The sequence below is a fragment of the Pseudopipra pipra genome, chromosome 12 (genome assembly GCF_036250125.1).
Source record: "Pseudopipra pipra isolate bDixPip1 chromosome 12, bDixPip1.hap1, whole genome shotgun sequence".
Taxonomy (NCBI): Eukaryota; Metazoa; Chordata; class Aves; order Passeriformes; family Pipridae; genus Pseudopipra; species Pseudopipra pipra.
Window position 1 is genome coordinate 4210869 of NC_087560.1, and position 24611 is coordinate 4235479.

The 24611-nt window shown below is 48.3% G+C and overlaps 2 protein-coding genes across 7 annotated transcripts; both read right to left on the bottom strand.

Moving 5' to 3' along the window:
* Positions 1 to 664: 664 nt before the first annotated feature.
* On the bottom strand, positions 665 to 16310 carry PPCDC (phosphopantothenoylcysteine decarboxylase). 6 transcript variants are annotated; one of them, XM_064668494.1, is made up of 7 exons: positions 14961 to 15275; positions 13072 to 13133; positions 12572 to 12738; positions 7583 to 7678; positions 6039 to 6167; positions 4057 to 4225; positions 665 to 1279 (listed from the first exon to the last, which is right to left on the bottom strand). In XM_064668494.1, the coding sequence occupies exons 3-7, from the start codon at positions 12722 to 12724 to the stop codon at positions 1194 to 1196; spliced, it is 633 nt and encodes a 210-aa protein (XP_064524564.1). In that variant the 5' UTR covers positions 12725 to 12738; positions 13072 to 13133; positions 14961 to 15275; the 3' UTR covers positions 665 to 1193. The 6 variants fall into 6 exon arrangements, with proteins under 6 accessions (XP_064524564.1, XP_064524566.1, XP_064524565.1 ...); XM_064668496.1 differs by having other exon boundaries at positions 15152 to 15273; XM_064668495.1 differs by lacking the exon at positions 13072 to 13133.
* A 114-nt stretch (positions 16311 to 16424) lies between these two features.
* SCAMP5 (secretory carrier membrane protein 5) lies at positions 16425 to 23765 on the bottom strand. The gene is made up of 7 exons (XM_064668493.1): positions 23636 to 23765; positions 22014 to 22090; positions 21617 to 21745; positions 19751 to 19907; positions 18987 to 19088; positions 18697 to 18814; positions 16425 to 18585 (listed from the first exon to the last, which is right to left on the bottom strand). Exons 2-7 carry the CDS (start codon positions 22018 to 22020, stop codon positions 18391 to 18393), a joined length of 708 nt encoding a protein of 235 aa, XP_064524563.1. The 5' UTR covers positions 22021 to 22090; positions 23636 to 23765; the 3' UTR covers positions 16425 to 18390.
* Positions 23766 to 24611: the final 846 nt, after the last annotated feature.

Below are 24611 nucleotides of genomic sequence, written 5' to 3' on the forward strand. Positions count from 1 at the left end.
AAAGCTTTGACTCCCTGGATCTCTGTCAGTGGAAGAGTCAAAACAGGGAAAGTTCAGAGGTTTTTACTTGTGTGGGATTGATAAGGCAAGCAAACCTAACCTGTTAACTTCCTCCCTCGTGTGCAGCAGGCTGGAGGTTCCCCCACAGGCAAGATGCACGTGCTGTACCAAAGGCCTTAAACTTGTCTGGGTTTAGTTAAAAAACTCTGTTGGTCAGCAGTGCTCTGCTACAGCAGCATGTTTCACAACCCCAGTTTGCTTCCATTCCCCCGTGAGCAAGATCACATTCCCAAGGAAAGGCTGGAGTGGACTGAGGGAGCCCTGGTCTGGCCCACGAGGGCACAGGATTTCCCAATTTATTCATGCCTGTCAGTTAACTTTCAAACAGAAAAGGATCATCATAGGTGAAGTGTCACTTCATTCCTTTGGGAAACATGCACCCTGGCCTCTTAATTTCCTAACTGGAGAACCCGGATGGGCAGGTGGAATTTTGGAACAGGCAACAGTTACAAAAGGGCAAAGGCTAATTTGGGGGTTAGAGAGCTCCTTTCAGTCAATTTTTCTCCACATCTGATAAAAAAAACACAAGCAGACACAACAACTTAGCAAAGATGTTAGGTGTGAACACCTTCCAGAGCAGTTACAGGAGGCAATTCATCAGAGGCAGGATTGAAAACTCTTTTTTATTAAGTTCCCAGAGGGAAAATGCTTTTTGGACAGTGACTCCTGCTGGGAACATGCAGTCAGCACAGCTACACACCGAGCTTTGGAGAGCAGGGATGGTCCAAAACACACATGCTGGAAGGAGCTGGTGTTATCCCCATCCCCAGAGTTTGCACAGCATCCTCCTCTCTGGAAGTCCTTGGGGAAACGACTGGAGCTGGAAAACCTTCTGCAGCCTCCTGGGAACAGAGCACGCTGTGAAGTACTGGGTGCTGAGCAGCCTCAGGAATGTCTGCAAGATAGTACAGAGTTTCTCACCCTAAGGCAGCACATTCTTGGCTTTGGTTTTCAAAAGTCTGCAGTGATGTACCAACTGTTTGGCACCAGCTGCAAGACAACGGTTGGCTCCTTCTGTTGAAGAGCAGCTATAGGTATGCATACCAGGGGCACCCACAGGCAGCTTGGCTTCCTGCTGGGTTTATCTCTAAACCATCAGAAAGGCACAAAAACACCATCTACATGCCAAAACATCAGCTCTGCCTTGGCACATCCAGTTCTTCAAGGATCCTTTTAACTCTCTCCAGGATGGTCCACACTTCTGCCATGGCACCTCGGCCTGCAGGGTAAGAGCAAAACCACAGTGTGAAATCCAGGGTGGGGGCACATGTGCAAAACTGTCCCAAAAAAGTGTGTGTGGACCAAAATTCCCAATTTCACCTCTTTTCTCCAGCATAAACACTGTGTGATTTCAGTATGTTTTTAAAATGATCTTTGCCTATACAAAAGACTTGGTGTTCCCATGACTCTGCAGTGAGACCCACAGTACAGAAAGCAGTCCTAGATTCCCACCAGCCTGAATCTTGGGAGTAACTCTTGGAGAAGGCTAGGTGCTGGACAGAACAAAAAGGAAAGCTTTTCCTTTCAGACTAGTTAGTTGCCAGATGAACATCTAATCTACTCTGTGCTGCTGCTTCCCTCTGAAATACTTTTTCAACTCAGGTTCAGAATTTTAAGCCCAGAGATGATTAAATCATCTTGTCCAACCTCATGTGCTGAACTCAGCAGTGGGAACTCAGGCCATTCACTTCTGTTATTTGCTTGGAGCTGAGGAAAGATGCTTTTCCCATAGGCATTTGTCTCCTCTGGAAGACTGAAAAGGAGTCTCTACTGAGTTTTTGTCCTGCTGGCTAATAGCTCTCATTATTTAAAATACAAGCCTTATTGCTCAGCAGAAATTAGTTCTGGGAGGTTTTCTTTTCCTCTTTTTCAGACCTGTAAATCCCAGAAGGTCTGGAGCATCCTGTGGATGAGCTGCATGCAGATTTGGGCCCTTCTGCTCTCCTAACCTTGAGAAGCTGCATCTGAAAGGTGCTGCTGAACAAGAGACATTCCCTGACTGTCTCTGCACGGTTTGGCAGAGCTACACCCTTCCAGAACACTTCCAAGGCCTGCCTTCTTCCTCCACCACCCACTTCTCCAACATCTCTGGCAATTCACATCTGGATTTCTAGGTTTAGCAAAGCAAAATCTTGCTAAGCAGCCCATCTTACAGCACAGCTTATGCCTACAGGTAGAAATCTTCCAGTGTGCCCGGCTTGAGAAATCCAGCCAAGGGTGATGATGATACTGTCAGTATGGAAACTATCCAAACAAGGAACTCAATTTAATTTAGTTTAACTCTCTCTGACCTGAACTTTCTGTCTAAAACCGCCCATTTACTAAGGGAGAAAAATTAATCAGGTAAAGCTTGTAATGCAGAAACTTGGTGATAGTGAGGATCCGAGCACATTTCAGGTGAGACCAACCACATGGGTTGAGGAAGAGGAACCTCTTTTAGAGCAAAACAAACCACAATGTCAACAGACAAAACTGGTGCAAACTGAATCTCTTCTACACCAGATGTGTGAGTGTTGCTACATGCTTTTTGGGTGGAACCCAGGCAAACCCCTGTGTGGATGGAACCCACAAAACCAAAATGAGAGTGGAAGAGGCTGTGGGGTGAAGGGCCTGAAAAAAAGAGGGGAAGAGGTGAAAAAGTCAGTGGTGGAGTACTGGGTATTCAGAGAGATGGAATCCATTACTGCTCTGCCATAATTTTCTTACAAACTGCCAGGAAAATCCTGGTGTTGCCAACAGGAAGATCTTGTTGTGAATTGACTCACAAACACAAGTGGAGTTGAGTCAGAGGTGGCTGCTCCTAGCACAGCTGTCTGTGCCATCCCTCTCCTCCAAGCTCCTTCAGGAGTTTGCTCTCACAGCAGAGACAGCTGAGCTGGATATGAAGAAATTTGATGTAATCACGTCTAAAATCCCAGCGGAAGGACAATCATCCAGGATATTTCAACTGATGCCTGAGTTACTTGACTACACTTACTTAATTGTAAATATTTCCTAGTCTTCAGATCAAAAAATACAATCTCTAGAGGCACTGCAGCTACCTAAGGATTCAAAAATTAAACCAGCCTTGGAATTTGACCCTGAAGGACACTGTAACATCCTGGCTTAGGTACAGACTGTTTATTGAACTGAAAGGGTGGTTAAAATCCTGCTGGAGTTGGGGTTTTTACACAAAAGTAGGAGCATTCTACTGTGCAGTTAATAGCATGTTTGCTATTTTGCTATTATGGCTGGAATTGGGGGACATTTTACAGACAATTTGTCCAATAAAATTTTAACAAAAAACCCAAATCCATTAATCCAAATGGTTTGTATCAAAACCACTCCCAAAAGTCAAAATACCTCCATTTAAAGCAGCTCCTAAAATGCAAATGAGACCATTTTAGTACTATTTCTTAGCACTGCAAGCTAAATCTATTGAATCTGACCATGACAACTTCCCCCACCCCCTCTTTCACTTCATAGATAAATCCGATATCAAAACCCCAAATCAAAACTCCACTGGGAAGCTGAAAAGTAACCCAAGCAACAACAACACCACAAAAGTTAAATGTGTGTCCAGCTACACCCTCAGCCACATCTTCAAAGGGCTCTTCTCACTGTCTGCTCTCAGGGACAAGATTTTATCCTGATGGCAGAGCTGATGGACTGAGGCAGGAGGAAAACAGCCCCCAGTCACAGCAGAGGGCAAAGTCAGGACACCCAAATCCCAGGCTGATAACATTCATGGCAGAGCTTCCCTTCTCTCTGATCTCCTCTCTTCTTGAAGGAGCATTTCTGTTCAATATCAGGCTCATCTGAAAGCCTGGCTTGGGTGGTCCCTTAAGACTACTTAAAAATTAATAAAGAATAATATAGGGGAAAGCTTCAGCTTGTTTGTACAAACCCTGGCAGTTCAACATCCCAGAGGCCACACAACAAAAGGACGCACGCCCCTTTGGGATGAGAGCAGCACTGGGGCAGGGAAAGGATCAGAAGCCACAGAAAAGGACTGACCTTCATCTCCACACACGAGTTTCTTTACTACACAGGGGATTTCCGTGTAGCCAAAGCCTTTCAGCTGCTCCACCTGCCGAGCTGTGATGGGATGCTCCCACATGGCCGTGTTCATGGCTGGGCAGAAGAGCAGAGGTTTGCTCAGATCCCACGCGCGGATGACACAAGTCTACAAGAGAAGCCAAGAAATGGGTTGGATTTCCTCATTCCTTCCCATCCCTTTGCTGCACAGAATTGCCTTCCCACCCAGCCTGGAGGTCATTTTGAGGTCAAAAGCCTCTATCTGTCAGTGCAGGTGGACTAACTCACAAGGCTGAGACTAATTTGTATCACATTCCAGCAAAGCTCACGTCTGACAGGCAGGAAGGATGAGGGAGGCTACAAAGAGGATAGATCCCATCCCGCTATGGCCCAGGGCCAAGCGAGCAGCCCAGCCTGGAGCAAACCAAGCAGGAACAGGATGCACACACACTGCCAGCCTTTGTGGGAGACAGAGAAGTTGAAGGGTGACCACAATTCTTATCAGCTACAGTGAAATCCCTGGGCAACACTTCAGGTAAGCCAGCTGTAAAGATAAAACACTGACAGTTGGCAAGTGAGTCTTTTCGAACTTATCCACCAGCTGGTTCCATAACTTCTCATAGGGAAGCACTGCTGTGTCCGGGATACAAGCAGAGGATGACACAAACACATCTGGGCTGCTGCAGCAGATGCTGGCAGATTACAAACTATCTGGCAGGAGCACTTCCAGATAACCCAGTATCACCTCATCTCCTTAAAAAGATAAATGCTGCTTGTTCTTAATGCAATGCCCATCAGTTTCCCCAGGCCTAGCAGCGTTTAAGTCACACAAATGAGCTTCCCATCGAGCAGCAGTCCCTGGTGCAGGGCTCTCCTTGGATCAGGATCCTTATAGGAACCATGCTATCCTTTTTATATCCTGTGACTTGAACCCTTCCCACCACAAGGACATCTGCTGTAATCTTTTCTAAACTGCCAACCAGCACCTCCAGCACTTGCTTTCCTTTCCTGGAGCTACCTCCTCCTTTCATCAGGCTCCCTGAAAAGACTGGCAGGAGTCTGTGAAGCCATGAATCCCTGATATCTTTCCTGAGCTCTTCCCTCTGCTAAACCATCAGATCCATAGTACTGAGGGGATCCAGAAGGACAAGACATTGCTTGTCCCTCCCACAGCTCTTTCTGACTTCTCTCAGAACCCCAGTAATCTAATCCAGGTGGATTTTGTTCATTTATATGCATTTCTTACCCAAAAGGCTGTTGGTCATGGAGATCTGCTGCTTCCTGAGAGACCTTTTGTGTGGTTAATGCCTGGCCACAAAACAGTCAGCCCCACTGAAGGTTCTCAGCACCCAACAGAGAAGCACACTCTCTTTTAATACACTTTCTGATTTGCCTGAAGAGCCTAAAGAGCACTTTCAATACCAAAAAAACCAAGCCTGAACAAGCAGAATATTCTGTAGCTGAGACTGGAAGTTAAGTAAACGTGAGCATGTTTGAATGTCTGTGCTGTGTTAGGTGAGGAGGTGATGAGGTAGCAGGAAGTAAAGAGTTTTATCTAATCTCACAGGTGTCTTTCCAGATTACATCAAAAAAATGCAGAGAGGAACTCAAAGTGACTCTGTGTGTGTGTGTGTGTATGTGTTTCTGTTTATGAATGAGAGAGAGAGTGTGGAGGTAGAAATAAATACCATCCCCAGAAAAAGCAGGAAAAGCACAAAGTGGGGACTAGGAAATAACAGAAGAGACTGAGGAGTGGGAAGGGATGTAGGTCAGGGAAGGAAAGATCCACTGTTTGAGAAAGAACAGGGGAATCATCCTGAGGAAGAGAGAGACAAGCAGATGGAGGCAGAACATGCAAATCTCGCTGTTCATGATGCTGCAGAAGCACAATTTTCCATGAAGGAAAGGTCAGGCAGTCCTGAGAGCTGAGAGGAGTGGCAGGCAGAGCCCCAGTTACTCACCAGTAGGTTGTCACAGATGCCACTGGCAACCTTTGCCAGCGTGTTGGCATCCAGAGGTGCCACCACCATCAGGTCAGCCCAGCGCCGGAGCTCGATGTGCAGGACGGGGTCCGACCGACCCTTCCACAGCTGCGGAGGAGACAGGATGGAGATCACCAAACCCTCACAGGGAACGCTGGGAACAACGGGCACTTCACCAATCCCACCTCACAAAACACACTCCTGTGTGCAGGGAGCACAGTTAAGGGATGGCAGTGATGTAGGGCGGTCCTTTCCCCACAAAGACAATTCATACATCTGATAACCACAGATTTCAACTCACAGGAAAGAGCCTTCCCTGTCCACAGCATCCTTCAGCTTTGGAATTGTTCCTAAGAGTTCCCTTAACACATATCACACCTGTGCAGGGAAAAGAGCTCCATCATACCAGCCAGCTGAAGCCAGGTAGGACCAAACCAGGGGCACATTTCCTAGGAAACCCATGTGATTTATAAGCTTCACACTGAAGTGAAGCTTTCCACTGGCGTTTAATGAGGTACAGACCCCTAACTGTACAAGTCACTTTTAATTAGGCCCTGGCACAGCTTGCCCAGAGAAGCTGCCCCATCTCTGGAAGTGTCCAAGGACATGTTGGATGGGGCTTGGAGCAACTTGGACTAACAGAGGGTGTCCTGGCCCATGGCAGGAAGCTTGTACTGGATGAGTTTTGAGGTCCTTTCCAACCCAAACCATTCTGTGATTGTTTCCCATTGTAAGCATTCCGTGCCTGCTTTCCAGTGTGCCAGCAGACCTCAAAGCCTGACCTGTACCTCTTCTATTACCCTACTGAGGATTCCTCAGAAATAACTGCCTGGAGCTGTAGCACCCTGGGATCCAGCAGATCTCTACAAATCTCTAGACCAGCCAGAAAGTTTCCTGGCCACTGCCATTGGCATGTCTCTCTCCTCTTAAAAGTGATACTCGTGTGAGTGCATTGGCAGGAGTAGTGGTAAAGAGTAGAGCACCTTGTACTAGGATCACTACTGCAAAGTAGGGATAGAATGTATGGGAAAAAAAAGTCTTCATGCTTATACAATGAACCTCTCCATACTCAAGGACTCTCCAAGTGCGTCAGCAAAACTGTAGTCAGGAGAAAGAGCCATTTTACAGGGTGTAGAGATGTTCACAGCCCTGACAGCTGAGCTAAGGGAAGAAGCTGCTGCTGCCTTCGTGACAAGTATGACTCACGACAAGCACCAAACACGCTCACCACAGCTCTGCAGTGGCTTTCTTGACATTTCCTGACACTCCTCTCAGAGTAGCTGATTCCAGAGTGGTGAGAGAGCACTGCCTGCTGTGGGTCTGCTGAGGTGGGACAAAATCCTCCAGTACATCAGGGCAGCCTCTTTCTTCTTCCTCATTTACGTCATGGTCTTCGAAAGCCATATTCCAAACATACATTACTAGACCAAGGAGTGGGTCCTAGCCCAGGATTAAACAAGAACTAAGTGTGGTTTCTTGCAAAGAAACTTAGATGAGTGCTTCTATTTGCAAGAACAACTCACCTGCCATTCATCTTCATCGCCATAGAGGGTGACAGGAATCTCCTGAGCGTTGTAGAAGTGCTTTGCTCTCTCAGTAGTGACCACCTTCACCTCGAGCTAAGCAGAAAGAACAAGACCAATGGTTAGATTTGAGGACAATTTTGAAAGCTGTGTGGATTCTCAGAGGACCTTGCCTATTCAAAGCTGAAAGGCCAAGCCATCGCAGACATCCACAGAAGCCAGAGGCTCATTACATGCCAACCTAAAATGGACAGGTTCCCACCTGCCAAACATGTTCACAGCAAGGGCAGCAGAGAGGGCAGTGCAGGTGACAATGAGGTGCAGTTCTGCACGGAACTTCAAAGGGAAGAAGCAGCAAACCGAAGCCCTGTGAAACTGAAAGATGCCCTTTAATCCCCAGACATGCCTGCCAAAGGGAGGAAGGGAGCATCTCGCCTCAGTGGATTCCCTGAACCACAACTGACAAGGTGGCACTGCCAGGACTGCTCTTCCCACATTGGGAGCCAAGAGGAAGCTCTGTGCCAAGAGAAAGCTGAGTGATCAACATAGGTGCTGAGAGACACGGAGATATGCTGGGGCTCAGCACCCACCTCTGCTGCACAAGGCTTCCCAGAAAAGAGCAGCTTTGGAACACAGAGTACGGTTTCCTGGTTGAATGGATCATGTCCTGCACCTCTCTCTGCCTCCTTCTGCCCCACCTCTCTCGCTCCATGACCTCCTGACCCCAAAAGTGGGTAAGAAGCTAGAGACTGTGGGATGCTACATTTTAAAAGTGTTAATCAGACTTGCTGATCTTACCAGAAGCAAGTGGGAGTTGTGTCTTCCAGCTATCCTTCCTATCAAAGCAAGGTGGTGGGAAGAGGAAAGCCTCTGTGTAGGTATGTTCATAGCACAGCATTTTTGTGCAGTAAACCAGTGCCTTCCACAAAGAGAGACTGGGTGAAAGGATATGAAGGTTCTCTCTGAAATCTCAGATAAACCTGCAAAGCCAGGGGAACCTTCAGTTATTGTTATATACTGGGAAAACTCTATCCCATCCCTCAGATCTGAAACACATGCTTAAGAGGTGCTAAGGTGAACCTCTCATTTCCTGCAGAAAACAGGTGGAAAAAGGTTTTTTTCCCCTGTTTTCTACCTGTCCTGTGACCTGTAGCACTGATAAATGCTGCCAACAGCTCCTGCCACAAGCAGTGAACCGTAGGTGCCCTGCACACACCAGGACCAGCCCCAAATCAGAGGCAGTGTCTGAGTGGCTCTGCACGCCCTGATCCCCCATGCAACTGACTTCCATCTGGAATTCCTTCCAAGGATATTCCTTAAACCAGTCAACAGACAGGCCAGCACAAGGAAAGAATACTCTGAAAACTTGTAATGTGGAAGATGCACCTCAGGCCACTGATTACAGTGAAAAATATCCCTTTTCCATGGTATTATCCACTTCCAGCTACTGCCTGCTCCTTCCAGCAGCTCACAGAACCCAGTGTGTGGTGTGAGATGGAGAGAAACCAAACTCACCAGCAGCTTCTGCCTCTTGGAAAATTGTGGCTTGAGGTAGAAAACTGATTAAGCACTCAGTGTGTGCACCCTTGCTGAAACCAACTGCTGGAAACCTCCAAGTTCTCTGCAGCAGGAGTGGCTGACGTGACAAAACCACATTAACCCAGCTCCCAACACCATTTATTCTACTGGGAATGGGGCAGTGTTGATTCCCTGCAGGCTATATGAGCAGAATAACAGCTGGGAGCAGAGCAAAATCCCAGCCTTAGCATATTGTGGTCTTTGGTAATTTCCCCCATTTCCTGAAGGGAAAGTCAAGGGAAGATATAGCTGCACGTGACACCAGTTTTTGGTATTTGCTTCTTTGCCTCTTCTAAATGTCTGTTCTTTTCCGAGTGACCCTGATTTGGAATCACAGCTGTTTGTACTGTTTTTGAGCGTGAAGATCATATTCACAGCCGTGAACTAACTGTATTTATTTCCATGCTAACCTCACCCCACAGGAAGCTGCCCCGAGCCAAGCAGCAGCACCCACAAAGGTGCTAACGCCGCTCTCTGCAGCGCCACGGGCCTGGGTGAGGTGTTAACCTCAGGCTGCAAGAGAATATTTACTTGGGGATTTTTAAAGAGCACCGTGCAGTTTGAAGGGGTGTCTCTCGTCTCTGAAATGGTACCATTAAAAAAAAAAAAAATTATCTCTTCCAAGCATAAGCCCAGGATTAGAGAATAGCTCTTTTGAGCACTGCATCCAACCCACTGCAAGCCAGAACATACCAGAGGGATGTTCAAGGACTCTGAGTGCTGGTGACTCTGCCACTCCACCAAGAAAACTGCTCTATGAGTTAAATATTCTCCCTAATGAAGGTTTTCTGTTGGGGTGGGTTCCTGGTTCCCTTGTTCTCAGCAAATCCTTCAAGTCCCTCCAGCTATGCTGCAAAGAGATCACTGTTCTCAAGATCACTTTAGCCTACATAGTTTTTTTTTTTTTTTTCCTATTTACCTGGCACACCCTCTGTTTGCCCATGGATATCTTAATAAAGGCAGTCTGGCCACACTCAAATTCCCTCAGTGGAGACAGCTTAGATTAGTTAGAGGTCTTTGGCTTAGACCACTTAAGCCCAATCTCCAAAATAAAACTTCACTGCAAAATTGCTCTCCTGTGTTCAAAGCAACACTGCTGGTCTCTGTTAGAGGATTCTCCTGGCACAGCCCTTTCTGCTCAGGTTAAGGGGGTGTGTGATTATTTTTTAATAACTTTCTCAGTTTTGACAGCAAAATCTTCACACACAGCCTGACCACAAGCAAATGAGCAACTCCCCTGTTAAATGGCACTCACAAGCCAATGTAGAGGCTGCCTGGCACGTGCACAATGAAGTGACATGGTGTGATTTAAGCCTAAAGTGCAGCTGACATCCTGTAGCTTCAAGGACAAAACATCTCACCCACAGAAAGGTTTGTCCTTGCCTTTCTTTATCACAGGATCACAGAATGGTTTGGTTTGGAAGTGACCTTGAAGGTGATCCAGTTCCATCCCCCCGGTTGCTCCAAGCCCTGTCCAACTTGGCCTTGAACACTTCCAGGGATGGGGCATCCACAGCTTCTCTGGATAACCTGTGCCAAGGCCTCACCTCCCTCACAGGGAAGAATTTGTTCCTAATATCTAATCTAAACTTGTTAGTATAAACTGTTTCAGCTTAAAGCCACTCCTCCTTGTTCTGTCCCTCCAGGCCCTTGTCCAAAGTTCCTCTCCACCTCTCTTTAGGGACTGGAAGGGGCTCCAGGGCCTCCCAAAAGCCTATTGCTAACCAATATCCCGCCAATATGATTTTTGTCATGGTGTGCCTGCCACTGAAAAACTCTATGAATGAGGTGTGTGAGATGATGAGACCCTGTGCTGTCTCTCCACCACACCAGGTGCAAGGACAATAATCTGCACCCCATCGAAATTTCCCAGATCTCCAAAGAGGTTAAACAAAAAGGCAGTGCACTGTAGTCACCCTCGAGAAGATGTTAAAGTTTAATGAGCAGCAAGATCACCCTGCCAAGTCATTCACCACAGATCGTTTCAGCCAAAACATCAATTTAAACTAACTACTCCAGTTTCAAGCCTTTGACCACACCTCCTTTGGTACAAAGGCCTTCCTTCGGCTCCTGCCCTAACTCAACAAGAAACTGATGCAACAGCCTTGTGTAGGACCTAACAAACTCAATGGAAAAGTTACACTGACTCAGCAGGCCTTGAAATCACAGCAGAAATTAGCAACTAAATAATTTTTATTAATAAATTTAGTGTTAGAAACTCCTGGACGTTTCACTTTTGCTATTTCTGCAACTAAAACCTAAAACCAGTGGCCACGAAGTCTGCACCAGATGTCACGGTCCTCTGGGTCTGCACAGAGAGTTTGGGTCCAGCTGCCTGCAGCTTTTAATTAAGAATCAAACACTCAGAGAGAAGGAGGGGTTTGACTCACATTCCTACGGTGGATCACTTGCATTCTGCCTGTTACCCTCACAAAAGGATGTTCCAAGCACCAGGAAAAAGGGAAAAGAGACAACAGCCAAGGTAATCCAAGAGAGAGAGGATTAGAAGATCCATATCTCTGGCTCTGTGCTGATCACTCCCTTTCTTGGTATGGCTTTTCTTTGTCCTTCTTACTTCAGGTGCAGACCTTTGACTTCACTAATCACTTCGGATCAAGCAATAAATTAACTGAGACTTCTCTCTGCAACCCATGCCTCCCCTCCAGTACTCTTTCCAGCTTGGATACCAACATAAACCAGATAAATCAGCACCTCTCCTGCCTCTACTCAATGCATTCACAAGATAAAGTATCCCCAAACATTCTAAAGGATATTCATGAAGCAATCTAACCAGTATATCTCCGATTTAAGTGCTCCCTCTTGCTTCTGCCACTTTTTCATTTTGCTGCTCCAAAATATCTGCTCCATTTCTTAGAAGTTTCCTCTAACTTTATTCTACAGCAGAAAAAAGCATGTTTCCCTCCCTGATCAGTTACCAGTGGCCTCTGCTGGGCACTTCTGTTACTCCAGATAATTAAGAGTAAAAAAAAAAAAGGGCATAGACTCATATAGCAGTGTGTATTTTCTATTTCTGGTTTCACAAGGTCTGGTTCCCCCTCTCTTGGTCAGACAGCAGCATTTATATTTCAAAAATCCATATCCCACAGATGGAAAACTGCAATATCCTGGAGATTTCAAGTTCTAGGTGCATCATCTCTGTCTGCAGCCACATCTGGCAATTTGACTGACAAGGGCAAATTCCAGGAAAAAAACCATCCAAAGCCAAGACCTATTCAAGTGTTAACTGACAGGAGGAAAAAAAAATCAGTTCTTAAAAGCTGGAAGAATTCTCCTTCAATAAACTGAAGGGCTCCAAGGAGGAACTTTTCATTTCAGCAGGGGCCATGTGATCTCTCCTCAAAAACAGGGTAACTCCAACTTTACAAAGCTCCACCAACAGCTTTTACTTACCCCAGGGATTTTCAGCAATTCCACGACGAGCAGGGGCAGCTTCAGAGCAGCCACACTTCCAGTCACCCCCACCAAGACACGGAATTTCTTCTGTGGCACAGGTGAGTTTTCTCCTGCAGGAATCCCTGCTTCCAGTGGGGAGACAGGCTCCATGCTCCAGTCAAACTCTGCAAGCACAGAAAAACAAAGACACGGGACTAACAGTGCCTCCAAGCACAGCAGGGCTCCAACCCCAACATATTCCAGAGGGCACAGATCCAAACCTGGACTCTGCAGGGCTCAGAGTAGTTCAAAACAGAGTCTAATCCACAAAGCTTTCAAGCACCAGCAAACCTTTAAACCCAGCTTAATGTTTAATTACAAATTTCTCTCAGATACTGTTAACACACCCCTAAAATCTGTACTAGGAGGCCAAAAACGTGCTCTGCTAACCCCAGCCCTAAAACCAAAGAAAATATGCTCTTACGCATTGAACATGGTCCAGAATTTAGGATAAATACCTTTCACATCAAGTGCTGCAAAGACATACAACCCCTAGCTGAGTTGCTTTCTCCTTGTACTCCTGGCGGATAAAAAATTCAGGGAAATGTCTTAATATTTAAAGATTTGAGGTCTCAAGGAAAGCATAATCATCCTATTTCTTATTGTACTCCTAAATACTTAGAGCAGCACTAGAAATTATTCCCTAGCAGCTTTAATTCAGGTCTCCCACCTCCTCCTGGCTTCCCTGTGTTGCTGCCACACCAGTAAAAATCCCAAACTGTTCTGGTGAGGAAATCATTAGAATTGATACAAATATCTCCAATATCAAAATATCATCAATTAACAAGTAATTAGCAAAGAGTAAATTCAGTTCTTGAAAAATCATCATATTCAGTGAAGTTTGTTCCGTTTCAGTGATGTTATTATTAAGACAAAGCTGTGCTTGGAAGCACTTTGGGTGGAACAAAGATGAAGAAGAAGATGTTTAGGCTGCCCTTATTTTTGGGACTAACTTGGATGTTGGAGTGAGGGGGCTGGATTCCCCAGAGAGAGGAATTTCATAGGATCACCGAAGGGTTTGGGTTGGAAATTAGAGGTGATTCAGTCCACCCCCTGCCATGAGAAGGGACACCTTCCAGGTTGCTCCAAGTCCGGTCCAACCTGGCTTTGAGTGCTTCCAGGGATGGGGCAGCCACAGCTTCTCTGGCCAATCTGTGCCAGAGCATCAAAGGGAAGAACTTCTTCCCAATATCCCACTAACCCGTCAGTCACTACCAGGAGCAGGTTAACTTGGGATCCTTCGTGGTTGTGCAGCAGTTATGTGGAATTCTGAGCCCCTCACCCAGACAAACACCCCTTCTAACCCCCTCACACCACCACCACCTTCTTTTTCCATGCTCTCCTCAGAATTAACACGTTTAACTCCAGCCCCAGAAGTTTCTCTGCATGTTTATAAAATGCATTACCAGGATAAGAGCCCAGTTTCAGCTATGCTGATTAGCAAGGGTAATTAGAGGTGAGGAAATGTAGCAAGCACATTGGCTGGGGGATTTTCATGCTACTACATGCTTCATACGTTCATCTATATCTAATTAAAATTAGAAAGGTATTGTTTATTTATAAATAATTGAAATTATTATCTAATTAAAACATCTTTAGGATGCTTTCCAAATTTCCCTTATGATTCCTAAATGACAATTAATTCTCCAAAGCATCCACAAATTAAAGCCTGGAGAATAAGAAGTTAGGCACCTTTCAAAACACGTTATAAATTATAAAAATTATGAAACAATTATAAAACCGGTAAAATAACTATAAAATACTAGAAATTATAAAATCATAAAATACTGTTAAAATAACAATTGCAAAACAAAGGGAAAAAGGTAGAAGTTATAAAAATTATAATGAAAGCTGTATATTATAACAGAGACAATATTATTATATATCATATTTAATATTATATATAAAATTATATATTATTATATACAATACATATATAGTAATAATATAATTAAATAATAAGTATATTATATATAATATAATATATTATATATAAAAATACAACATAATAAATAATATAATAAATAATATATAAAATAATAAATAATGTATTATTATATATAATATTAAAACATATATAATATGTAATATATAATAATATATAATAAATTGTATTATATATTATACATGAAATATATAAAACACAATGTAATAAAAATATAATATAAATAATATTGTAATAATATATATTATATACAAAATATAATATATATTATTATATACAAATTATAATATATATTATTATATACAATATATAATAATATATAATAATAAAATAATAATTTATAATATGCACAACACATATATAATAATGATATTACAGTTCTGGGTTGCGCTTTTCTCTTACCCAAATACAGCTCTGGGGAAACAGCCACTAGAAAACAAGCAATTTAGAGGCCTCATGCGTTATTTGAACAGATTTTTTAATGCTGTAGTGATGCTCGAAATAGCTCCAAAATGCTGCAAAAAGGCATGCGCAGAGCAGCGCCGAGAAACCCCCTGCGGGTTTCCAGAACATAACAAACAGCGTTTCTATACCGGCGAAGGCAGGACGGGCGCGGTCCGGAACGACGGCAGGGCGGCAACCCCCGAGCTCCGTCCGCAGGGGCCGCGGCCGGCGGCGGCAGCGCGGCCTGAGGGCGCCCGGCCCGCGCGGGGGCCGCCGGGAAATGGCGCCGGTTGGCGGCGGGCGGAGCGGGTGTCATGGCGGCCGCCGGACCGCCCCTCACGCTCCCCGTCCTGCCCCCACGGCCCCACTGCAGCCCCAGGTCCGGCGGCTCCGCTGCCCCCCCCGGGAGGGCTTTGTGCCCCTCGGTGCCACAGTTGCGCCCACGGCAAGGGATCTCGCCCAGGGCAGGCACGTGGGTGGCTTCAGACTGCTGAGGAAGTTGTTTAAGGGGGATTCTGGCTCGTGGCAGGGTTTTGGCAATAACAGAGGGCAGCAAAACTCGCTGCTGGGGGGGGCATAAAAGGCATGTTGAGGAGGGGGTCTGAGGTCCCCTCAAGTGGCAGCTCCAGGTGATATCTGAGCCCATGGAAGTGCAACAGACCAGGAGGGAAATCTTTCCTACAAGGACTGAGGGCAGCCACACGGAGCTGGCAGGGGAACGTGGGTTAAAGAATCACTTATTGCCTGAGGTGCAGACAGGACAGGGGAGAATGCCTTCAAAATTAAAGAGAGTAGGTTTAGATGGGATACTGGGAAGAAATTCTTCCCTGTGAGGGTGGTGAGGCCCTGACAGAGGTTGGCCAGAGAAGCTGAGGCTGCCCCATCCCTGGAAGTGTCCAAGGCCAGGTTGGATGGGGCTTGGAGCAAACTGGACTAGTGGAAGGTGTCCCTGCTGGATATCTTTGGAGTCCCTTCCAACCCAAGCCATTCCACCATTATGTGAGCACAACAGATCTGGGGCAGTGTGTGGTCCACAACCCTTTCCAGATAACTGCTGCTTTTAAGCTGTATTTGGACATCCCTCTAATATCAGCTACAAGCAAGCAGCATGAAAGGCAAGAGGCAGAGAGCTCTCTTTTGCTTACTGCAGGACACAGGAAGCAACAGGGAGACATCAGGAAACCCCCAGGTGTGATCTATCCAGAGCTTCCTCTTGCCCAGCTGCAGGAACACCCCCTTTCTCCCACCCTGTGGGCTTCAGGAGCACCCCGATTTGATCACTACCACATCAGACCCACCTTAAGCAGGGACATCTTAAAAATAATCAAGGTGAGAACAGAGGGTAGAGTTTCCAACCCGGCTGGTGTCACAGGGGCACATTTCAGCGCTCACACACTCAGGAGACACACCGGAGAGGAGGGGTAGGTGCTGAAGCAATGTCTGTTAGTTACAGCTCGTTACAGTTATTATTGATGCATCTTATTGTCAATGCAAAAGGTGAAGTCACTTAATCCATCATTTCTCAGACACGGATGACAGAGCACATGGTTTGGCAGAGTAAGTTTTAGGCGAGCTAGAAATGGATTGCACAATATTTAAACCTGATTAAACATAATAGGCTCAGCAAAGGATTACTTTTCTCCTGACATTTTATACATAAATATATACACACACACGCACAGACAGGCATTTTATCGATAGCTGCATTTTAGTCTGGTCAAGAGATGACTGCCTACTGCATAATGACTGAAGTGGTACCTTAAAAAGGAAACTAGTCTTGGTGTGCTTTGCTGGAGAAGAGAAGGTCCTTTTTGGGGTGATTCTCAGGGGTAGGGGTCACATCCAAGCATCACTGGGGGGCTGGAGGGGATGGGTGAGGGGCTGGGGACTCACATAGCCCTGGCTGGTGGCACACCAAGCTCCTTCCCTGTGCAAGGCAGGAGATACTGGAGCTAAGGAAGGGGCTGGATTGGATTCTGTTTGGACTGCTTTTCAAGGACTTGGGAAAAAAAATTGGCATATTTAAAGTGCATTTAGAGTTGAAAAGCATCTCTGAGAAGTAGCTTTCCTGACTCCTGCCCTGCAGCATCCATCCCATTTATGATCCCACTCACAGTCTTTTCCAGGGTGTGCTAGTCACTCTCCCCAAGAGGTGTTAGTCTGAGCTCAGCTGCCTCTTGCTAGGGTGCAGGATCATTATTTAATGCCCACCATCCCCAAAGTGGGCAGGATTCAGGGCTGGCAGGGATTTCTGCACCAAGAAAACACATGGCCATACCTCACCACGCTTTTTAGGAGCGCAAGTAAGTGGGAATCCTTCCTGCCAGCCTGGAGGTTTCCTAGAGAGCCTTTAATTAGCATATGCCTCCAAAGCTAGGAGGGACAAATCTTGGCCTGGCTATTTCTGTCATCAGGGAGACTGCTTGGATATGGGGTGGCAAGATTTGACCTGCAGCCTTGCCCAAGAGTAGGTCCTCTGAGGAACGCTCTGCTGCTTTTACAACTGCTTTTCAAAACAGAAGCCTTTTAAAAATAACAGACTCAGGATGCAGAATCCAGAATGGGACGGTTGTATCCCGCAGGGAAAACCTGTCCTTGCTCCCCAACACTCACACACACAAACACACACATACACACACAGGTCCTCCATGTCAAAGTGTGTAAACTACTCACTTACAACACCACACACTGAGAGAAGTTGTAGATCCTGAGCCAGGGTGTAGATTAGGAATCTCTTGGCTTCCAGCATATCAACAGCAGGATTGAGGGTTTCTCATTCCCCCTCCCCTTTTTTTTTTTTTGAATGCTAAATCAACCAGCCACCTGCTAGTTAAAAAGCAAAAAGAAAAAGGAGAATTCCCAGGACTGTTTGCCCTTGCTGAAACAACGGCAAGTGGCTGGACATTATCTACTGAAAGAGAAAACTCACACGTCAGAAACCTGTGGTTCAGGGCTTATTCCAAGAGGGAAGATGGGTGCTGGTTGCTGTTTTTCCCTTTTTGGGGGTGTGGGGGGGGCTTTTGGCTGATGAGGTTCTAATTTACACCTATCACCACAGTAATTAAAAACCCACCACTGTACACTATTCCACAGAGAAAAAAAAGACGTGAACAGACACTGACTACCACGCACAACAAGAGCCCTGCAGGTCAACTCACAGCCTCTTCAGAATGAAAAAGAAAGGAGAAAATAAGAGCTCAAAACAAGGAAAAAAAAAAAAAAAAGGAAAGAAAAAAATCCCAAAGGATCTCATTACGAAGACGGGAAAAGAACCACCACTATGGTACACTCCAACTTTCTGAAACAGCTGCAGAAACTCGCTCAGCCTTCTTCCTCCTCTCTTCCCCCCCCGCCCCAGCTCTTCCTCCTGAGGACAGAGTCCTGCTGCTCACATCTCGTTGGAGTAGGTGTAGTTGGGGGTGGCCGAGTACTGCGTCTCGTGCTGCATCATCGCGCCCTGTGCCGCCCCCATGGCCGCGTTCTGGGCCGCCTGCTGCACGTGGGGGTTCTTCCATGCCCCCGTGGTCCACTCCTCCTGCGCTTTGCTGAAGCTGCCGCCGCTCCCCCGATAAAACTTGTGCACCTGGAGGGAAAATCCAGAGGGGTTGAGTGCCTGCAGCTGGCGCTGAGCTCCCAGGGGGGCAGCGAGGGCCCCCCCCAGAGCAACGTGTCACACCCATTTCTTCTGCCATACCATGGTGAGAGCGATGAAGGAGAAGACTGCCATGGCCGTGAAGAGCACGGTGGGGATCAGCATCACCACGGCTGACCCCACGTTGGTCCCAAAGAAGGAAATCGCTGCAATCCAGCCGCTGCAAGGAGATGAAAACAACCAGCTTTCCCAAATTGCCAGCATCCTTCCCAGCTCCTCAGACCATCCTCCCCAAGGCAAGAAGCACTGAATATGTTAAAACATCAAGCACTGGGGATGTTAAAACACCATGGTGACCACCCTTGCACCCAACACAGAAGCATTTTCCTTACCAGACCCCCCATCCAGGGATTCCCACCGCCTGGATAATGCTGATCACCAGCTGGGCCATGAAAGTGAAGAAGAAGGCCATGAAGCTGAAGGAACTGTCTGTCCTGCAAGAGAGGGCTCGGTCACTCCCTGCACCTCCATCCCTGCTGTGCTTCGAGGAGATGCTCCTATGTCTCAGACCCGGCTGTGATTTAGCAGGAGGGTGGTGAGAAGCAAAATTAAAGGCAAAGGAAAAACTGCAAGAGGCAGAAGGTGGTGAAGGGGCACCTGGGAAAAGCCCACGGGGGCACCAGACCCTTTCCATGGCTCGGCCAGCTCTGCACATTGAGCTTGATGACATCCATGCTGGGACACAGCTCTGGGCTTACACCACCCCACATGGGGAATAAATACATCCCCAGACTTCTAGATTTGGGAATCAACCTCAGCAGCTCAGATAACCCATACAAACACCTCGAGGACTTGTGGAAAAATACGAAAGAAGCCTCAAGGATGAGAGAGGGAGAGTTGCACCCCAACTGCATCCTCACCAGTCTCCCCTGCTGCTGCACAGAGGCACATGGAGGGTGCTCTTACATCACATGGTTGGGGGTTTGGCCCTCGGGAAATCCCAAACACCCGTGTTTTGAAGGTTAGAAAGTAAAGCTAAAAAGGCTGGACAAAAAGAAATTCCCCTAGTAATTTAGGCAACGCCCCAGGCTAAACAGTGATGGTTTAGGAAGGAAAACAAGGCAAAAAGAAGCCAGGCTCAGGTGCGACCACTTACTTGAAAGCTTTGTAAATAGGTCTAAACCAGCAGACATAGGAGCAGGGTGTAAAGAGAATGAGCCAGAGAATTGCCAGTCCAAAATTTACAGCTCCGCCGCCTCCAATGAGCCACGCGAGGCAGCCCACGAGATTCACTGCCAAGGTGATGCTGTTCACTGCAAACACACACACACAGAGCAGAGTAGCACGGACACAAGGATGGCAGTGAGATATGAGAGACCCTGACCCCAGGGATGTGGCCTCGGAGCCCTGCCCTAGCTGGATTTCCCTTAAATTAAGCTGGGAGCACATTCCCAGGCTGGCTGAGCCAAAGAGGGTCAAACCTCAGCTGAAGAGTAGGAGGAAAATCAATATATTACTCGGAGTTGTAATTCCTTAAGCAGGTCCAGGGCTCTGAGGATTAGGAAGAGCCACATTCTCCCACTGCCATAAAGCCAGAACATGTTTCCACTAATGGAAGGAAACTGGAGGAATCAAAATGAAGCTTTTTTTTTTGCTTACTCCAGATACAGTTTTGCTGAAGGAGCTTGTGCAGGAGTTCCCCAAGTATCGCTGAACTCCTGGCCCCACCTCACCAGTTCAGGGGGCGACACCTTTCCCTCACCCACCCGTGCTTGGGGTCAGGCCACACAAGGGCTCTGACTATGAATCCCAGATCAGCAGACACAGGACAAAGCAGAGAATGCTCAGCTGCATTCTGACGCCTCCGAGTTCGGAGAATGATTCATTATTTTGACGAGAATGAAAACCCTCCCACCATCGCCTGCCTGAGAGCTGCAGCTGGCAAGGAAAGGAGCTCAGCTGCCTGGGCTGCCCTAAAGAACACCAAAAGGACCTTCCTGCCGCTCTGTCCTAGGTATCTGAGGAGGTATTGGACAGAAAATGACCCAGAGAGGAGCTCTGGAGGCAGAAACCAAGGGACAGTGACTGGCTTCAAGAGCTGGTGCTTGTGCTGTGGAGCAAGAACCAAGCTCTGTTACAATAAGAGGAAGAACACCCAGATTGGGATGAGGAGGGAACTGAACATCTCTGAGACAGCTTCCCCAGGGAAGCACAGCTTTTTTTCACTCCCCTTACTAAGACAAGCTACACCAACCCTCCTCACATGATGAAGTTACCCCAGGGTCACATTCCTGATGGGACACAGTCCTGGGGGTGCCAGCCTGGTGCTGTGCCAAAAGCAGGAACACCCTGACCTCTCTGGTGCCAGCTCAGCTCTTCATAACCTGCCTCCAAAGCACAAGGCACTCCCTGGGCACTCATGCTTCCAAAGTTCAGGGAAAACACCTCATAAGGAAACTAAACTTCTAAAACTGATAAGGGAACTTCTGAAAAAGAAATTAAATGCTGATGCCAGCTTGCCCCAAGCTGCACACATGTTTCCACCTATGTGATCTGTCCCTCTGGCTCTATTCCCTGCACAGGGTTGGTGAGGAAAAGAGATCCAGGATAGTTTGAAGAGCTGGAAGCTGGTGACAGCTCTGTTAGCACAGCACGGCACACACAGGCATGCAAGAGGAACAGGCAAGCTCCGGGAAGCCTCGGGCTCCCACATTTTGGGGAGCAGGCACACCAGCCCTCCAGTCTGAGCTGTCTCCTCCTTGCAGTGAGATGTCAACATCACCACTGATGGCCCTCAGACACTGAGTCAGCTCTGCAACCTCCGTCCTGGAGGTCAGAAGGGCTGAGACCCAAGGGGGGGTTCTGCAGCCCATGTCCCATTCCTGGATTTTAACAGGAAGCACCAAGGCCTGGAGGGGGTTCCCCTGACCTTGCCCTGCTCTTTCAGCTGGCGGCTCCAAGAGGAGCAGCCTTTGGAGAGGCAAAGGAATCCCACCCAAGCCATTCCCACCCAGTGACTCACACATCCAGAGGTAGTAAAGTCGCTTGGCCATGGTCCGATGCTGTGGCGGGATCTCCGCATCGAAGTCCTGGTAGAAACATGGCTTCAGGGGGATGAACTTGGGCAGGGGAGGGAAGTTGTTCACTTTTTCTGCAATGAAAAGTTTCATCACTGTCAGGCACAGCCCAGAGCTGAACAAAAACCGAGAGGCTTCCTAATTAGCCCCAAGAATTGACGAGTTTCACACGGAAATTAAGGATTTCCCAGGGAAACCACCACCAACCCACCAAAAAGGATCAAATTCAGCCCTCGCTGGCCATGTGGATCCTGCAAGCGTGGGCACCCACCACCCCACTGGGACTAATGGGGTAACATGGCCAGTAAAGCCCCTGATGGGTTTCAGAGCCCACCCGCATACCTGCCATGCTGGCACACACTCAGCCTCTCTGCTCCTCAGGAAAAGTACTTGGGAACAATGTGTGAGCTTTAGCAAAGCTGGAGGAGAATGAGAGAAGAGGTGATTGAAGTGGTCAGGACCCTCCCTGAGAGCCTTCACTTTCCCCCCTGCTCCAAAACAACTCAAGGACAGGACAGTTTGCTTCATTTCTGTGACACTCTAGACTATCACACATCCAGGCTGGCACCTGGTTGGCAGGGGGATAAATCTCAGCTCCTCTGGCTGAGGCTTACACACCATTTAAGGCAGAAGATTATGAGAGGATCCAGTGATGTGGGGCCTCTCACTCCTGAGTGACCTACATCCAGGAGAGGGCCAGGTGGGACAGCAGGGAAAGGAGGTAGCTGTGGGCAGCTTGAAACCCCCAAGTTCATTACCTGGCCCCAAACTGATTTTTTTTTTAATTATTATTTTTGCTAAATTCCAGCACAGGGTACTGTCTAGCTGCCTTGTAGCTCCCATCTCTGCAAGCCAAAGCCAAAAACCAGTCTGAAAAGGGAGCAGGGAAATCAGAGCAGGGAAATCAGCTGGAAAAAAAAATAAATCAGTGGCGATTGTCACTAATGAATCACTTGAGTGGCTGGCTTAACGATTACTCATGTAGTTCGACCATCCCAGATCATTCAGCTCTGTCCCAGAAGTGAAAATTAAGGCGAATTACAGTAAAAATTAAGAGCTGAGGTTTTAAATAGAAGCGTGAGATGGCGTATCCCCACCTGCCTGCAAGTTTTGCCCTCTCTCAGCTATCCGGGCAGAGCTGGCAGAAGCCAACACACTTCCCAAGACACGGGGTCCTGGCGGTTGGTGCCTGGGGCTCCCCGGAAGATTTAGGGGCTCTCTCCAGGGGTCTTCTCCCACCCTCCACGCATCCCCCAGTACCAAAGACACAGGCCAGGCACAGCAAACCACCGCGGCTCGCCATCTCTCCCAACATCCGCTGGTAGCCCCCGGATGATTCCATCCCGCCGGTGCTATAAATACGAGCTCCTCGGGCGCGGTGACGTCCCACCGGCCGCCCCCACCCACGTGTACCGGGAGCCGGGACACACGACCGGACGCGCCCCCCCGGCCCGACACCTGCGCCGCCGCGGGGAGAAAACACCCAGATTTTGAATAAATCGGGTGGCTTGTTTTTTTGCAAAATTGTGGGGATGTAATTGAGGGGGGGAGGGCTGAAATATGGTGGAGGGGTTGAAAAATGGGAGCGCTCATCACACGGGTGACGGCACGGAGGAGAAACCCCTCTGGTGCGTGGCGTGGGTTTGGGGAGGGCAGGCAGGGCTGGGCTTCGCCGGGAATTGCCGGGCGTGAAGCGCTGCGTGCTCTACGCGCCCCCACCTCAAAGCCGGGCGCAGGCTGCCAGCCGCGGCCTGGCTCGGCGAGAAGGGCGGCCCGCCCCCCGCTCGGTTCCCGCTGCACTCACGCGTGTGCGGGGTCACCGTGGAAGCCCCCACGCCGCGCATCCCCCTCCAAGAGGGGTGCAGAGCGGGGCGTCGGTGTAAAGGGCGGTCATCCCGCTCGGGGGGAACATCCAGCGCCCTCCCCCCGAGGCATTCCCCCCTCTGCACGGCCCCGGGACTCACCCCGCGGCGTGACCCGGCCCCTCCGGTCCCCGGCGGGTGGCGGCGGCCGCCCGCCCGCCCGGTGCTGCTCCTGCCGCAGCGACCGCGCTCTCGCGAGACTGCAGCGCCGCCGCCGCCCGCTCTATGGGCAGCGCCGAGATCTCGCGAGAGCACCCGCCGACGCTGTCCAGGGTCCTGATGCCGCCGGCCGGAGGGGCGGGGCCAAGGGGAAGGGGCGGGGCCTCGCGGGGGGCTCTATAGGAGTGGGGGCTCTATAGGAATGAGGGCTCTATAGGAGTGAGGGCTCTATAGGAGTAAGGGCTCTGTAGGAGTAAGGGCTCTGTAGGAGTGAGGGCTCTGTAGGAGTGCGGGCTCTATAGGAGTGAGGGCTCTGTAGGAGTAAGGGCTCTGTAGGAGTGGGGGCTCTGTAGGAGTGAGGGCTCTGTAGGAGTGCGGGCTCTATAGGAGTGGGGGCTCTATGGGGCAGGGGTGCACTGACCGCTACTCGGCGCATGGCAAGCTCCACGTGGGTAGAAGACCAGCCTCTGTGGGGCAAGGGCTCTGGGGAACAGCCTCTGGCAGGGCACGCAGGCTCCCTGTACCCAGGAGGCAATGGAAAGCCAGCAGGTCCCACTGGCAGGGACAGATTCAGGTCACCTCGTGTCTGTGTCCTGCTTCACATCCTGTGCTTCACTCTGGGAGCAGTAATTGATTAATGGCTTCACTGCATGAGGGGCAGTGGATATGTTGATTGCTTTTGCTGGCAGTGTCAAGGTCGGGATGCAGAGGGCAGGGGAAAGGACTGGATTGATTCTCAGGTGGACTAGGACAGGGATCAAAAACTCCTAGAGAGGATATAAATCCCAAATCAGCCTGAGGACTCCACAGGCAGTGTCCATTGTCCTCAGTCCTCACATGGAACTCTGTGCACACCACTTGGACCTCCTGCCTCAGGGCTTGTGAGAATATCAGTGCAGTGGCATGAAAATGGCTTTAT